Below are 17432 nucleotides of genomic sequence, written 5' to 3' on the forward strand. Positions count from 1 at the left end.
TAACAGATTAAAACTTTAATTTAAAACTTCGCCAACAAAATGTGATTACAAAAAGGGAAATTATCTGTACAAAATAAGAAAGGAGGTACTCATTTAGCAAGAGACTGCCATTGTCAGTGTACACTAGAGGACAAACAGTGCTTCAGGTCAAGTGACAAGCAAGAAATGAACAAACTGAATTTACAATATGGAATTCTGAAGTGAATCTTCCATACCAGCAATGTAAATTGACTTGAAGCAGCTCAGAAGAAAACCAGGGCTTACCAGAAGTTTATTTTCCTTGCAAATCCCTTTCCTCTTAATTTATAGAAGGAGGATGCACTACAACTGAAGACACAGTGCAACACACAGGGCCAGGACAATGGCTTTTGCCATGTTTCCTCCCACTCATGCCCCCTTCATGGCCTTCTGTAAAAAGATGTGCAATCTGAGTGCACCAGAATTTAAGCTTAGTCATAAACTACTGCATCTTCACTTTGCAGTTAGCTCCTGACTCAAAAAGACGAAATATCAGCTTGGAGACAGTGATGTGATTATTACGGCTAAGAACATCAGCTGCATCATGATTCCTATAAAACTGATGGTTCTGAAACTTTTCAAGTTAGCATCAAATAAAGGGTTCTGGTCAACAACAGATTAGTATTTACAACACAACAGTACTCTTTTCCGCCCACCAATGTACATAAAGAAAGAGACAAGAGCATCTTTAAAACTTACATTTGAATAGGCAAAAATGGCAGGTGATTTCTGAACTCCCAAGTTCCTGTAAAATCTAAGCACACTCTGTGACTTCTTACCAGTTTTCTATGCCCACATCCCTGATCAACAAAAGGCAGTTGCAATAAAGAAACGGAGCATGCATATTTTTCAGGCAAGCCGGCTGAAATCTTCCAACCAGTTTCATATCAAGTTGTATTTACAAGTTTATCAACCTTCATAACCCAGGTTTAGTGAAGGGGGAAAAAAAAAAAAAAAAAAAAGAGTACTAAAAATGTTTTGGCCCAGATTCACATCACCTACTTGTAGATACCTGAGATATTTAAGTTGGAGCAGAACAGCCTTCTGTGCCCAGTAAAATGAAAAATGCTAAACTGAAATTCAAAGACTTGAATCTCATCCTAGATGAGTGACAGTGCTCTTTTTTCTGCACTGTAAAAAAAAAAAAAGACAACTATATTCCAACTTATGAGTCTTGGTAAAATTTAGCACAATTGCATTGCAAGCTTAAGTGTAATTTGCACGACCTTAAACGTTAACTGTTTTCACTAGCAGCTACCACCCAGGAACACTGTGGGGGGCCTACTTTTTAAGAATCCTATGAGAGATGCACGAGTCCTCCTCATCAGTGGAAAAACTGAGATAAGTAATGTTTGCTCAAGTTCATAAGGTGAGAAAGTAGCTAGTTAGCATTACAGCTTCCTGGACCTTAGCCCTGTGCTCTGCCTACAGGAATCCAGCACTAGGAAAACCACTGTACAGAATCATTCCCTCTCTGTGTCAGAAAGATTTACCAGAAAAATACAGATACTAATAAACAGCATACATAGTTTCTCATTTAACAATGAAATAATCCTGTAGAAAAAAAATCTACTATATCTTTTAACCTGAAAAAGTTTATTTCCAGCTTTGATTCTTTTATGTCTTAAAGCTTTTAAGAGAAAGCTGTAGATTCAGTTATTATAAACATAATGCTGCAGTCAGTACCTTTTATATTAACCACAGTATGTTACATTTTCTAGTTGTGAGTTACTGTTTGTAATACCCAATTTTACGATCAAAACAGAAACCCTGAAGCCAAGAATTTAAAGATCTCAGGAAAAAAAAATCCAGACAGCTTCAATTAAAGTAGAGCAAGCCTTGTACATGCCATGAAAAATTAGGCATTTCAATTGTGAGTATCTGTTATTGCCGTTTGAAATGAAAGTCCTCTTATCCTTAGTCTTGCACATCTCATGCTGTATCAGGTTGGACATATGCTGCATGGCAAGGAAAACCTGCTCTCAAAAATACAGCTTAATAATGGAAATAAAACATTTGCACTTTACTTTATGAATGCAGCACAAAAATATCACTTAAACAACGTTTCCAAAGACCCCAGGACTTAAGCACAGCTATGGAAAAAATCAGCTTCCTAAACATTAGGGTTAATTTGATCCATCTGCCATACACTGGATTCTTGACCAAAGCTTTTAAGCTTTTAACAGGCAAGATAGAAGATTTCATCAGTACATTTTTCCATCATAGCACAGAACAAGATGGCAAAATGGAAGCCTGTTGCAACAGACAGACAACACTGTACAAAGGCAGCTTATTTTTAATGGCAGAGTCGAGTTTGACACTACTGGCTAGCCTGGAGAAAGATCTATGTTTTCCCTTCTGAACTTTTTTATTTTCTCTTGCACCAGAAAAATTGTTCCAAAACAGTAAAATCCAACAGCACTACAGAGAGCTCAGTTCTTTAGCAAGCTCTGCACCAGGAAGGATCGATCCTACAAGCAAATAAAACCAAAGAGTTGCTGTTTTCCAAGGGCCGGAGGAGTTTCTTCACTGGTCACCTAGCCGGAAACCTTGACCCCAGTTGTGTCTTCCGCCACCCTGCTGATCTTCTGCAGCCCTTCTCATGCTAGCAGGTGGGATACCAAACCCTGACACTCCTCCTCTCCTGTTCGGCAGCCAGCGGTACCTAGGACAAGCCAAAAGAGAAAGAGAGAGTTTGAGAAGGAGCTGTATCTTGGGAGTAATTACCAGAGTACTTTTCCATGCACTCCTTTTAGCTGCTAGGCTTTGCAATAAAGCTAGCTTCTGAGAGCAGTACCTCACAGGACTCTTTTATTGTACTGAGGGCTTAAAATTGGAAATAGAACTCTGGGGAACTTGCATCTTTGGGATATGCTCATATATAATAATCCAAACAAAGGGAAAAGACACATAATACGAGTTGTCTCGTTGTTGAGAATAAACACTGCAATATAAACTTGATTCCCCGAACTTCTTTCCCTTTTTTTTTTTCCCCTGGAGAAGTAACAAAAAAAATCCAAATTAATTCTGAGCATCTCTCTCCAGCTGTTACAAAGCTACAATCATCTTACTGCTCTCTAAACGAGCCTTCTTAAGGAACTGCAGACCAAAGAGACTGAGCACCTAGTTTGACTGAAGTCAAAGTTTAAGTGGCCTGGACAGGACAAACTGGGGCTGTAAGACTATCATCCAACTCAGAATGCCATTTAAATGTAATGACCTAAAATACAGCTTTTCTGCAGGTGTCAATGGGATATCTGGGATGCTATCAATGCCCAGTTGCTTCAGCTCTATAATAAATAGTTAAACTGAGCTCCTGTAAATCTCTTCCTGAATTGGCCAAGAAAATCAGAGGCCCAAATATAAAAATAGATTCCTTTATACTTAAAAATTATCCTGTATCATCTTAATTATAACACTAAATATATCTGTAATTCATCACAATCTTTTTTTCTCCTTTTTTGCAAAACAACACAGTGCAGAGGCAGCATTTATCCCTCTTCAAAAGTGTTTGCAGTACTTCTATTTCCGCTTCTCAAATATAGAAAGAAATTAAATACACATACGGAGAATCAACAAGATTGATAATAGATTCAGAGCTGTTACTACCTTGAAAGACATTTTATAGCAACATTTAATCTTCAAATCTTCACAGAACGTTAGGTTTAGCACGAGAGCTTGCAAATACAAAGCTTCACTACTCTTTAAAACTTGCACAGGAAGTGTAACTGTAATGCAGCTTTGCATTTTTTAACCTTCTTACAGGACAAACCCTTAATTAACCGAACTGCTAACTGAAGTTTGGTAGAGAAATTTTATGAGATATTTACAACTCAAATGGATGTGGACATGAGGAATTGAAACTGCAGTCTTTGACTTCTGATCTTAATATTCCAGTGCCAAAACAATGCATATGTTCCAAGAAGTGCACTTTAGAATCCAAGACTTGAATTTTCAGCCAGGGTGACTGATACCAACTGCAGAGCAGATACATGTAACAGTGCCTAACAAAACTGCAACAGATTTCTGTCATAATGTATTGCTTAACTGGTAGTTACTGTAATGATAAATAGAAATACAGAAAAAGGTCGTTTACAGGAGAAAATAATCTAAAAAGAATCCAATGGACACTGTTTGATAATTGGCAGAGGTTTCTTTACTACAGTTTAATTCACTAGCAGAGGCATAACTTTTCCTCTCACATTCAGGAGTTGGTACAGAACACAAGCCATCCACTGGAAAAACAAAGAACACTGACCATCTCCAAGAAAAAAAAACATTTTTGATGACTCAATTTAATCTGTACACAACAGCACAGCCACTATGATAATCTGAAGCAGACTGATTTAACAAATCATTTTACACCTTGCAATCCCAGAAGATATATGTCCAGAAAACTGGTCCAAATAAACAGTGAGCTAAAATAGAAAGCCAGCTTACAAGAACTGAGGTGTGGACAGAAAATTCCTTCCTCCCAGATCCATTGGATACTTAAACATTAGGAAGAAATACAGGTGTCCAACCAGATTTCCTATGAGCTCATTGATGACTCTGCAAGGAAAAAGAACAAGAACATTTTCGCAGGCCGTTTTCCCCAGAAATAAATGAGTACTCATCTTCTGCCAGTTACTATTGTTCACCTGCCACAGGCACTGCCAGGGCCGTGAACCACAGAAATTTCCCTTCCCTCAGCATTTTGCAGCCATCTCTTTAGAAGAGCCAGCATTCAGTGCCAACGCATCAACAGGCTGTTCCACCCTCCCTTCCAAGCCTTCTCACAGACCGTACTGAAAATGCAATTAAATGCTTGTTTACTTCAGAGAATTAGACCGTATAGCCATTAGTGTCTAAAATAATAGTTGGTGGAGCTTGAGAAGTTATTGCTGTTTTTGCTGGACAACCTGTCTCCTGCTGTCCTGTTTTGTTCCTAATTTTGCAGGAACACTGCTGAATGGAAGCCCTTGAGTATTTTCTGTCATGCATAGAAACAGCAGGTATCTAACAGCAAGCAGTCTTCTCAAGTAACGGATGAGTCAGTAGGAGGCACAGCCAGAAAAGGGAATTGGGTTCTGCTGTATTCCAATCTCCTCCTTTTATAAATCAACCATACAACTCGCTGTTGTCACTGTGTTACAGCGGCATCAAGTGGCCCCAGCCAATACAGGGCACCAATAGGAAAGACTGAACAAAGAGGAGATTTCTGCATCACTGTGTTTGGTCAGAGAAATGCAAAACAGGCCAACAGACACAGAAAGTGCTAATTTGGCACTCCACAGGCTTGTAACCGCCATTTATCTGTGTTTCGCATGCTGATAAAAGCAGAACATTCGATGAGATTCTGATTGAAAGAAGAAACACCACTTATAAGATTCAAATTAAATTTGTTCCTAAAAATCAGCAATGATGGCTAATCTCATGGGATGAAATCTTTCTTTGTTGGGCATCATGCTTTCAGTAAGGAAATGGCCTAATGCATGGATCTACCAGAACAATCAAATTATTACTACTTTCTCCTCACCTACATTCTCTAGTTCTCACATCCACATCTCCTCTTTCCATTAATCTTAAACGATCACCATACAACACTGACCAGGATCAGACCAATTCTACAGCTTTAAGCCTCTGATTTTAGTAATGCTGCTGAAGAGAGCGATAAGAAATAGCTCTAAAAGACTTCATAACTTCAAATAGGCCTTATTTGTAAATACATACGATCCACCAATGATGTAGTTGAATCCCAGAATAACCCACGGAAGGTAACAGGCCTAAAAAAGAATGGAGATACAGAAATTGTACATACAAGTGTGGAACCTGAACCCACTCAAGATCCACTGTACCAGTATGATTAGACTCTCAATGTTTTAGCATTACACAGATCTTGATAATATGAACTTCAGTAGATTCTAACTAAAAAGGCTGTTACTCTAAGCTGAGCAATCACTAACATGTGTGGACAAATTATACTTGTTTAAATATTCTGCCATCTACGCTCCATGCCAATCCAAAACAAAGTCCTACAGTTTCTGAATTTAAAAAGGTCTGAAAATAACAATCAAAAAAGTTTTCATCACAAGACCTGGCAGAAACTGACCAAGCTGCACAGGAAAGAGCAATTTAAAAACACTGCCATTTTCTCACTGCTGTCCGGCTTTTAGTTAGGTTAATGATTTTTTTCCCCCTCTTTTGTTCAGATCAATGAATTTCAATTGTCACTCGATGTGGCTTTACTGAAGAGATAGCCTGACCTATGGAAGACCACGAAGAGAACTGTCTTTGTTGCATCTCAAGGAGTATATATCTTCACAAAAGCACAGGACATCCTTAACTGGAGAAAATACTTCTATTTTTCCCTCATTCCCCTTGTATCTTCCAGGCAGAAATCCTTCCAATAATCTGTCTGAATTACCTTAAATCTTGTTCCAAACCAAAATGATACGATCATGTCTCTGTTCAGCTGGGCCCACACATAAAGTACTGACATGATGAGTGGAATCATCAGCAACTGCAATGTTAAAATAAAGAGACAAAAAGTTACCATACTTTCACAGAAGCCTGAGAAACTTGAACAGGCAGCAAAAGCTCTGAGGTTTAAAAGCATGATACATCAGCAAAGTCTTTAAAGATGGCCCCAGAATCTTTGCAACCATGTGCAATGCATCTGCTCACAAGATCAGCAAGTTTAGAAGCAAGAGAACCTATTTAGTCATTCTCTTTTGCTGTTCTGGAAAATATTCTGTTAACGAAGACAAGGCCCCCATTATGTTTGTCATATGACAGCTTTGGTGAGCATGTAAGCCCAAACAGGCAGTGCAATTCCTGATAAGGTACAAAATTACCAAGACACATATCAAAAATAGGTACATCCTGAGTATCCAACCAAACATGATTACTTCTCCTCACTTCTAACATGCAGTCCATGCTTCAGCACAGAGCTGCAGAGACACATCAAAGGTATCTCAGGCTTTGAAGCAGGGAACATCGCAAGACCAAGTCAAAGGGCTCCAAAGCAACTAAGTGAAACAATAACCACAACCAATTCCACTGCTCCCAGCTGCCTGGTACCACACCTACAGCAATCAGCAACATTTGTGCCACAATCACTTCCGTGTACGATCCAAGGCACTAACCCAAGCATGTACTCATCTGAGACTACACTAACACGCCAGATGAAGAGTTCCTGCATCTAATTTCCAGCTCTGTGTCTCTCAGACCACCACAGAGGGGAGGCGTACCAGCAAACCACCGCTGCAAAGTACCACAGCCAGACATGGCAAAGTTACCTTGGCAGAGCTTTGAGTCAACCCCTGCTCCACACAAGGAGAGTATTTCAAATACTTAGCAACTGTGTGTCAGCTGATTGGATTATTTTTGGTGAAACAAATAGAATTTGATATTTCAGCTGTCTGCTGATTTCTAAACTGGAGAATGAGCTAGCAACGTTACAAAACAGCGTGAGCGATTGGAAGAGATGATAAAACACATTCCTTCAAGGGTGGTACTATTTAGCAGGTTGCACTGAAACCAGCCTTTCCCAACTTACACCAGCACTTTGACTCTTCATACCAACATCTTAAGTTCATTATTAAAATAATTTTTATTTCACTGAAAGAACAGTTTCTGAAAGTATCTGGCACGGGAGACCCAGTTGTCCTACTCTATAATCTAATTTTCCAAGAAAAACTCCATTTCTAACAAAAACACATTTATACCCCAAACGATCCTCTTTTAAGCAATATTTTGTGCACAGATTTAAAAATATTGTAACTTTCTTTTTAAACAAAAAGATACAAATCAACACAGTCAGTCTAAAATTTGTATAATGTGATTTCAGCATTCTTTTGAAAAAAAATTTGAAGCGTTCTCTACGGCAAAAATAAATAAAATAAAATGCAAAATTATTAACAGCCCTTAACTGAAGTCGATCCTGACTGTAGATGCACCATCGCTATTTCTGGCTATGAGAGGAGCCTAAGGAATGATCTAATAAATGCTAAGATGATCTTGTATAGAATTACAGATATTGGTGTGAGCTTTGGGTGATGGGAGCAGAAATAAGATGAGGACAACAGCAGGGACACGCTGAAGACATGCAGTTATCTGACACAGTTGCATTCAAGAAATGCTCCCCTTATTCCCCCCCACCTTTACACCTGGGCAGAAAAGAACTCCCTCACTGAAACTGGTTCTTCAGACTGCTGTTTAATCACGCCTGTGAGCATTCTGCACTTCACAGTTCTGATATTAATCTGAAGCTGCATTTTGCACAATAAAGTCTTCAGTCAGCAAATAAAAGGAATGAATTTGAGAAGACTGATTAACCTAGGCACCACGTTTAGCTAAAGGAGTCAGAATACAGAAACACATTCATTAGAGGAAACTGTATATACACAAAATCTTGGGATTACTTCAGTAAAAGGCAGATTCTTCCTGACTGCCAGAGCTGATTCTCATTCCTTGACTCCAGAGTCAGATCCAGGCTTGCGACATTAGCTGAAGCTATCCCAAAGCACTCAAACTGAAAAAACTACACAAAGCCAATCTATTTTGATATAAACTAAAACAACCTAGCTTTAATTATGTTCTGTAGTTACGTAGATAATGCTGCCATTAAGACCAGTAAGTAGTAAGAAAATTGAAGATTATGACCTAAAAAAGCTGCATTGCACTTACCTGCATGTCCATTGCCAAGCCAGTTATCTGCCATTTTACCATTAAGGAAAGAGCAGCAAAACCAGACAGACTAGAAGGACAAAAAGAGGCTACATACACACTGAGCACAGACGGAAAGGCCTTCAGTTTTTAAACTTAAAATGAAAACAATTTCGTGTGATGAACTAAGTAATGCACTGGAACAATGAAAAATCTCCACTAACCTACAGTCTGGCAGGCTTACTTCATGTATATGAATCATTTCTCAGAGGCTTTTCAAGCTATCACCAAGTCATCACCCTGAGAGCTGGCTGATGCACTGGCCTTTCCTCCACAATGAAACTGGTCAGTCCTTGAGTCCTTGCATAAAAACGTTACAGATGTAACAGTTGATTCATTAGGTTTTTTCAGTCCCCCCCCCCTTTTTTTTTTTTTTTTTTTTTAAGATTTAGTAATTTTTGTTACAAAAGAGATAGCACATATATAAATATATACGTGACAGAAACAATAAACTCCTGAAGTCCACCAATGCAAGCTTTTAATACTTTTTTTCCTATCCTGGAACTCAAAGGACTTGCTTGCTGTAGTAACTGCTGGGTAGAAACAAGTACTGGAGAATTTTGCTAATATCAGAAATGCATTTAACAGTTCATGAACACATAAAATGGCACCAAGCTTTTGCCTAGATCATGCATCCAGCTTGCTCTCTTAGATCATCTATGGAACAAGCAGTTGGAATCTTTCAAAATGACCAGTCTGAAAGTCAAGTCACAGCTAGATTCATCCCACAGTTCACAGCCAGCAGCCAATAACCACAATGAAGCAGATGGCCTTTTAGCAACACAGGCTGCTTTCCTAGTTACAGTAGTGGCTCAGCAGGACTAGCAGGAATTCCCTCCATACACTGGAACGTGACTAGAGATGGTTAATCTATTGATAAAGGTGGCATTTCTACACAGTAGTTTTCCTGCCTGCATCTTGTTTACACTGATGTCACCGCTCCCTTTTTTCTACATGTTGTGGCACCGCAAATTGCTGCAAGGAGGCTGGGAAAAGCACAAACAGAACAGGAATGCCTCCAAGGATGGAGGTTCCAAAACCTCACCATACAACCTCCAATGTGTCATCAGCGTCACACTAAAAAGGTTCTTTCTTGCATCTAAATTGAATTTTCTGTTTCATTTCGTGCCTGTTGTCTTTCTTCTCATTACTGAGGACCAGAGAAGTCCAGCTTTTCCTTTGCTTCCTCACCCATCAGGTAGTTATCCATATGGATGAGAAATCCCTAAACCTCCTCTTCTTCTGGGCTGAACAGTCCTAGCTCTCTCTGCCTCTCCTCATGTGACAATGGAAATGCACTGCTCGGTGCAGCCCAGAAAGCGCTAAGCCACAAGGGGCACGTTCCCAGCTCACAGTCAAATTGGTGACCACCAGCATTTCCAAGTCCCTTTCCGCAAAGCTGCTTTGCAGACACTGAGTTCCCAGCCTGTTCCAGTGCATGAGATTGTTCCCCGTCTACTATACTGAGTTTCATGAAGTTCCTGACCAGCCCACTTCTCCAGCCTGTCAAGATAGCTGTGAATGGCAGCACAACCATCTGGTGTAGCAACTCTCATTTTTATAACTGAGACCTAATGAAAATTCAGGTAGAACAGCACAGCTCAGGGCTGTTCCCAGCGTTCTCAGACCAACAAACCCAGCTTCTTCAGGAAGTTTGCCAGAGAAGCTAGCGCAACGCTGCTTTCACAGCCTGACTTGTTCCCAGCAGGTAAGGGCTCTTTCTACAAGGTACCCCTAAATTCTGCTAAAGGCCACTATCAGGTCTCCCTGGAGCCTTCTCTTCTCCAGGCTGGACAGCCCCAGCTCTCTCAGCAAGATACAAATCTGTGTTTGTATTTTAGCATTCTCCCTGCAAGCCACTTGTTACCTATTCAAGAAGGCAGAATCTTACCTGCAAACATTTCTACATTTTAAAACTTAGGTGCTAAGATATGGTCTTTGAACGTATTTCAAAACAGAAATCAGAAAACCAAAATACTCTAGAAGTTTGATGATGAGCAGAAGGATACAACAATGCAGATCCAGTTAAACAGAAGCATGAACATGTAATCTGCTGGTCTTCCATCAAAAGCCCCTGTAAACAGAAAGAGTTGTTAGGGACGGTATGAAATCATCATAAGAAATTACAACTCTACCATTTAAAGTCTTAAGAAATCTTCTACTAATAAGAGTTAATCTACATACTGTCAGTGGCTTATGATTTTTAGTTTTTAATTTTTAAAAGCCTTAAAACAGAACAACAACAGGAAACAGAAAAATAGAACAATAGAACAATAAGATGTACTTACACAGCAAAAGCAGAAATGCAAAGTTTAACAATTGAGTAGTGTGAAAACTAGTCCTTACTTAAGCAAACAGTGTCCTCCTTGCATCACCTAGTCAGACTTGAGAGGTATTTTTGCACTCCAGAAAAGTTAATATACTGCGACAGATGTTACATGTGCGTTCTGTTCCTTCTTCCAAGCAGAACTGCTTGCCTAATTTCCCATTTCAAATGGGTGCCAATGTTTTTCAGGACAATAAAGAATAGCAACGTTCCCTGCAGTTCATATAAAATGAAATTATCTTTAGATGCCCAGTTGAGCTCACGACCTGGTAGATAGAGGATTTAAAACGCAAAACCCCCAACTCTGGTAGGATGCTGGCAGAGACCTCAGCATCTGAGCTAAATTCCTATCAACTTTCATATAACTTCATGCAGGCAAGGAAAGTCTGGGAATACTGCTGACGCAGACCCACAACCCAGTAACAAACAGTTCATCACAAACAAGCTGATTTACACGCTAAAACATCAAAAGAGACAGAAAGAGTGCCACTGCCTAATCTTAGCACTGTGTGGCTTCCTACATCTGTTTCACATTATTCAAGCTTAGCCATGCACGTTACATGACAGGTGGGAAAGAAGAAAAACCTCTGAAAAACTGTTTAGGTAAGTTTATATTTGGAGAACAACATAAAATTGAATTTTCCCCTTACTGTTGCCATACAACAACCTGGTGAAGTGCTGCAGACTCACAATTCCGTTTATACTACTGTGAACTGCATATTCCTATTACAGTTTCTCTGATTATATTTGTTATGTTCTTCACCAACAGAAACAAAACAAAAAACACGTCAATCTCATTTCCCTCAGGAAGCTGAACATCAGCTTGTTAGGAAGACAAGTACAATATAAAACCATATGGATGTTTTTCCCCCCAGTTAAATCTCCTTCCCTGTAACTTTGAAGTTACTATGCAACATCTGTGTACACTCAAAACTCATGTACAACCCTGAAAACAATAACTTTTATTCCTGTTTCACTGAGGAAGGAAATAGATCGATGCCAATTTCAACCTGTAAATGTATTATCAGAACCTTACACACTTTCCACTTTCAGAAGTACAGAAGGATCCAAGAATTTTCTGTAAAAGGAAGGACTGAAAAAAAAGGTGAAATGCATTGTTTCACACAGCACCATAGCTGACTTCCCAGTTATAAAATACAGGTATGTAGTGCAGGAATGTAAATTTATTGTTGAAACACCTGTCTTCCTTCCAGGAGACTTCTGCCACAGCACAGACAACTAGCACTTTTTTTTCAGAGTATGTCTAAGCAGCGATGCCTTATAATTCCCCTATATTCATCATAAACTCTTATTCCATATAGCTTTGCACAGTAGAATGTCGTAACTGTCCTTACTCACTTACATGCGCGTGCTTATCACCTTCCACCATCAGATGAGGAACTGTTTCTAGTTATTGAACTACTACTGTTTACTTTAAACAACCAAATACGATATGGCATCATGGCCACATTCCTTTATTTCCCTGTTATTCTTCTTATGGCTTAAAAGGTACCCCACAAGATTCTCCAGAAGACAGGTTGAAGGGGGAGTTCTCCACAGCGGGTCTTCCCCAGTTCCCCCCATCTTGCAGTGCATTTCCACTTAGACCATCAGCTCTGAGACTCCATCAGCACAACACTGAAATTTCTGGTCATAAAGGCTTTTAAGGAGGATTTTGATTTTCTAAGTGCTTTCGTTATTTAATTGAAACAATTATTGTCTAACTTTAACAAACTACACAATACAAAAAGAATAACCATTTGAAGTTACCTTCTAACTTTTTCTCCCCCTCAGGAAAATTACAATGATTTTTTGCCATTGTCTGATCTCCTGCCTTCTACTCTCAAAATCCAACTAGTTCCTTCACTTTTCACGTTTCTATTTGACAGAAGGGTACACTTCATTTGTAGAAGATCTCTCCCAATTCAAAATATCCTACAGAAGAATACAAGTAAGAATCTTTGCCTTCAAAAAAAAAGGAAAAACATGATCAATATTTTCTCAAGAAGGATATACCTGCTATTACGTACGCTGTATCACACTTTCATATTAAAAGACATCAGACAAGGAAGCAGAAGTAAAACTATCCTTTAGTCTCTCTCCTTTACTTCCTGATATCTGACAACCAGAAGCACCAGCCCCTCCTGCAGAAAGAACGATCCTAAATGAAGAGGCTCCCTGCCCCAGACAAAGAGGCAGTCACACACAAAGTTTTCAGAGCAGTTTCCCCTTTGACTGACATAAGAAGGCACAGAGAAGAGCCCTATTTCTCAATTCTTTCTGAACTAGCCATAGTTCCATTACCCCCAAACACTCCCAGCAGAAGCTCTGTCTAGCAATGCTAGGTCTCCATTAACTCTCAGCAGTTTACCGTGTGCGTACAACTTAACGGACAACGTACCTGTTTCTAATCGTGACGAATACTGATACAGGAAATATAAATTCACCAAGTAGAGAAAACCTGTTCCAGGCCCCACTGGGAAGAAGAAAGTTGCAGTTATTGGCCGCCAGATCTGTACAGAGCAAAGAAAAGGATGAATTTATACACTGCAGAATGAGATCATACACATGGCTTATTAGTTTTCGCTTGCTAACAATTAACTGGAAGATTGTGAAATAGGTTAAAAATAGCCCAAGTATCACTTAGTAGTTCCTCAGCAGCCTCAACAGTTGCTTCTTAATTTGATGAGCAAATCTATTAAGATTACAACAGAAATCACACAGGACTTTCCCAAGCACTTCCATCACACCCACACAGCACTGAGCCTTCGCTGCGGCGCAGAAGGGATCTGCTTGCAGGGATGAGACTCCCTGCAGAAAGCACGCGTACAGAATCCACTCTGACCTGCTGCACAGAGGCAGGACCTCTCACAGTAACCTTCAGCGTAAATCTGCAAACAGCACAAGGTGCCTGGAGCATTTCTGAGGCTCCTGAGGGTCTCTCAACCATCAGTATCAGGCACAGCTAACCGCAGGGCAGCACCCAGCCAGGACAGAGGGTGTCTGCCCATCTTCAATTGGCATCGTTTTCAGATAGTCAGAATGCTGAGCATCACACTTCCATTGCAGAAATGCAGAAACCGGCCATTCGAGGTATTAACTTTTGTGGACAGCACATAAAACAGAGACGGCTGTTTTGTTTTTGCTTTTCACGATACAATGCGGCCACGTAACAGAAGCGCAGAGGCGCCTCCTCAACTGAAACCACGAAGATGAGGCCCCAGAGCTACGCCGACTCCAAGCGCCGCGGCCTTCCTGCACTCACAGGGTGCCAGCAGGGCCCGTGTCACCTTGCTACCCGCACTACCCATCCCGGGGCGCGGCCCGCAGCCGGGCACGGGCCAGAGCAGGGAGGCACGGCCGCCTTCCCGCCGGAAGGAGCTCCGCCCGCAGCCCCGCACTACAGCTCCCAGCATGCCGCGCGCGCCCGGCCCAGGCTCGCCGCGCTGAGGGCGCCGCGGGGCACGCCGGGACTGGTAGTGCGGCCCGTACCTGGAAGCGGTTGATGAAAGCGTCGGGCCAAAGGAAGAGGTAGACGGGGCTGACGAGGCCCAGCTTGCCGATGAGCGGCACCGCGATGGAACCGGCGAACCAGTAGCGGGTGATGAGCGGAATGCTCCGGAACCAGTCCCCCAGGTCCGACATGTCGTCGCCGCCGAGGACTCGCAGGAACCGACGGCCGACGGAGAGGCGAGAACCCCGGGCGGACGAGCAGGAACGGAAGGGCAGAGCCCCGAGCCAGACGTGGCGCCGCCGAGTTCGGCCGAGCCGCGCACTTCCGGCCCCGCCCCGCCCCGCCCGGCTGCCGCAAGAACTACAGCTCCCGGCGTGCCCCGCGCCCTGGTCGGGCTGATCCATTCCTCGCCGGAGGGGGAATCTCCTGCCTTCTTCCCGCCGCTCCCCGTCGGCACTTGGGGAGAGGGCTGTACCACGTGTGCGGCGCCCCCCGCGGCGGCGGCCGTTGAGGGAGCCCCGAGGGGAATCGGCAAGCGCGGGAGCGGCGGCCGAAGATGCCGAGCTGCGATCTGGGCGGCCGTGAGCAGGGCCCCATCTGGCACCGCAAACCCAGCCCGGCGGCACGGGGCGGGTAACGGCGGGGCAGGGAGAGGCCGAGGGCACGGAGGAAAAGGATCGGAGGGTGTTTGTCGGTCGGCATTTGTCTGAACATGAGCCAGCAGTGTGCCCAGGTGGCCAAGGAGGCCAATGGCATCCTGGCTCGTATCAGCAGTAGTGCGGCCAGCAGGAGCAGGGAGGTGATCGTCCTCTGTACTCAGCCCTGGTAAAGCTGCACCTCGAGTGCTGTGTTCAGTGTTGGGCCCCCCACTACAAGAAAGACCTTGAGGCCCTGGAGCGTGTTCAAAGAAGGGCAGCGAAAGTGAGAAGGGTCTGGAGCACAAGTTTTATGGGGAGCGGCTGAGGGAGCTGCGGTTGTTCAGTCTGGAGAAGAGGAGGCTCAGGGGAGACCTCATCACTGTCTACAGCTCCCTGAAAGGAGGCTGTGGTGAGGTGGGGGTCGGCCTCTTCTCCCAGGTAGCAGCAACAGAATGAGAAGGAGTGGCCTCAGGTTGTGCCGGGGGGGCGTTCAAGTTGGATATTAGGAAAAAATTCGTTTCAGTAAGAGTGGTGAACTCTTTTCTCACCAACTCTTTTCACGCTCTTTTCTCCACTAAGAAAATACCATGGACAAATTCCCACGAGAGTTTAATTCAAATATTTGATTAGGAAGCACCAGAAGAACAGTTTGGCCCGAGGTGAAGAGCAGTAAGAATGCTGCTTTTGAGTGCCTACGTGGTGTTTGCCACAGGAAATCTGGGTGCAGCTCCATTATTCTACTGAATTAGTTCAGTGCCAAGGGAACTCTAGCAGGGCAGGGAGCAGTGTTGGGCAAGTCCTAGGAGATGCTGGCACTACACTGATAGTGCTCCCACTTCACGCTGCTTTTAGAATCAAAAGCCACATTATGTTTTATTGACGTTACTGTTACTAACATCACAAACTTGTAATGATAATCTAAACAGCTAATTTGCTTTCTAATTTAATTTTATGGCCCTTCCATCTTGTCCCAGAAAGGAATGGGCAAAGCAGGACAAAGTGCTATAAGTTTTATCTCTACTCTGCAGCAATAGCTGCATGGCCATTCTGATGTGCATTCACACTTGGTATACACCCCAGTAGCTGCATGCAGGTAGTGGTTATGTACTGGGCTCTCCTGGCAATCGGTGCCTAAGGGAGGTATCCCTGTCTTACATTAGCATGGTCACAGTATCCAATATTCTGTACAGTTTTAGTTACTTTACTTGACTCTGAATTTACATCCAGTTGATTACAGAAAATAACTGGCTTGCCAGCAATATCCAAGAGATCCAGGAGCAGCAGATTTCCCAGACCTTAGTGTGCTGCTTCCTCTTACAGCTTCTACTGCACGTGGGCTTCAGTTCTGCATCTAGCTTTATTTTGTGTCAACAGCATGATACAGGGATGGAATGTGAAAAAGCAGAAACTTTTGTTCCACAATATTTCATATGAACAATGATAAAATGGGTTGCTTCACGCTTTTGAAGGCTGGAAAGAAGTGTGGTTAACATGGATTCCCCTATCTCCCAACCTCCCTGCATCTAATCAAAGCAGTTTTTGATAATTTGTCACTTTTCAGTTTTCTAGCTTGTTTCTTTATGGTGAAGATGAAGAGCCAGGTCCCTTGCTGAGTCTGAGCTAGGTTTTCAAATAGCTTGGTTCATGATAAGCCAACATACCAGTTAGTGTCATACAGTAACATAAATGAAAATCAGGTAGCTAGAAGCCACGTAACAGGACCATGAATGGTGAATTTCCTCCTGCCTGCTTTACTCGCTAACTTCCACCATAGTGAATGACTTCCTTTGTTTAGTATACTTTTTTGTATTATAAAGACATGTTTTTCGTGGAAGATTTCTCATAGAGCACTATGAGTGATTAGAATTGTAAAACAGTAATCTAGGGACGTTTTAATCTCAGGTCTTTGAAAAACACATGGTTCTAAAACAATTTGAAACAATCGTTTTGCCTGCTTCCTCCACAGAGTTATAGTAAACATAATCCGTAGTGCCACGGGATATCATTCCAAGACGGTACGTTTTCTGAATGTGGCTTTTGACAGTTCTGGAGATTCTCTACTTGCTGGAGACCACCAAGGGAATATATATGTTTTTGACCTGAATGGAAACAGGTAAGAGTATTTCTATAATGCCATTTTAATTGTCCCGATGCCTCTAATATTCAGGGGTATAGAAGTTGCCTGTCATTGTGCCACAGGTTTTTAACCATTAGTTTTCCATGACCGTGGAGATAGATGGTGGTTTGCTCAGAGCTGAAGCTGCAAGCCACTATCTCATCTAGGTTC

At 42.1% G+C, this 17432-nt stretch overlaps 2 protein-coding genes across 7 annotated transcripts in view; one reads left to right on the plus strand and one right to left on the minus strand.

Annotated features, from left to right (window-relative positions):
* DERL1 (derlin 1) lies at window positions 1–14833 on the minus strand. The gene is made up of 8 exons (XM_021386332.1): window positions 14546–14833; window positions 13455–13566; window positions 10737–10801; window positions 8689–8715; window positions 6425–6520; window positions 5731–5783; window positions 4459–4569; window positions 1–2683 (listed from the first exon to the last, which is right to left on the minus strand). The coding sequence occupies exons 1-8, from the start codon at window positions 14696–14698 to the stop codon at window positions 2545–2547; spliced, it is 756 nt and encodes a 251-aa protein (XP_021242007.1). The 5' UTR covers window positions 14699–14833; the 3' UTR covers window positions 1–2544.
* The window catches only part of TBC1D31 (TBC1 domain family member 31), a 25315-nt gene continuing 22702 nt past the window's right edge, over window positions 14820–17432 (plus strand). For 3 of the 6 annotated variants that reach the window (XR_002435017.1, XM_021386324.1, XM_021386327.1), the window contains exons 1-2: window positions 14820–15140; window positions 17112–17258. Coding sequence is in view for 3 of the 6 variants with exons in the window: in XM_021386324.1 (XP_021241999.1) it covers window positions 15064–15140; window positions 17112–17258 (224 nt within the window). In the remaining 3 variants the exon portion in view is untranslated. Of the gene's footprint in view, window positions 15429–17111; window positions 17259–17432 lie in introns of all 6 variants that reach the window. The other 3 variants (XM_021386328.1, XM_021386325.1, XM_021386329.1) reach the window with 3 other exon arrangements.

This window comes from Numida meleagris, chromosome 2 (assembly GCF_002078875.1).
Source record: "Numida meleagris isolate 19003 breed g44 Domestic line chromosome 2, NumMel1.0, whole genome shotgun sequence".
NCBI lineage: Eukaryota > Metazoa > Chordata > Aves > Galliformes > Numididae > Numida > Numida meleagris.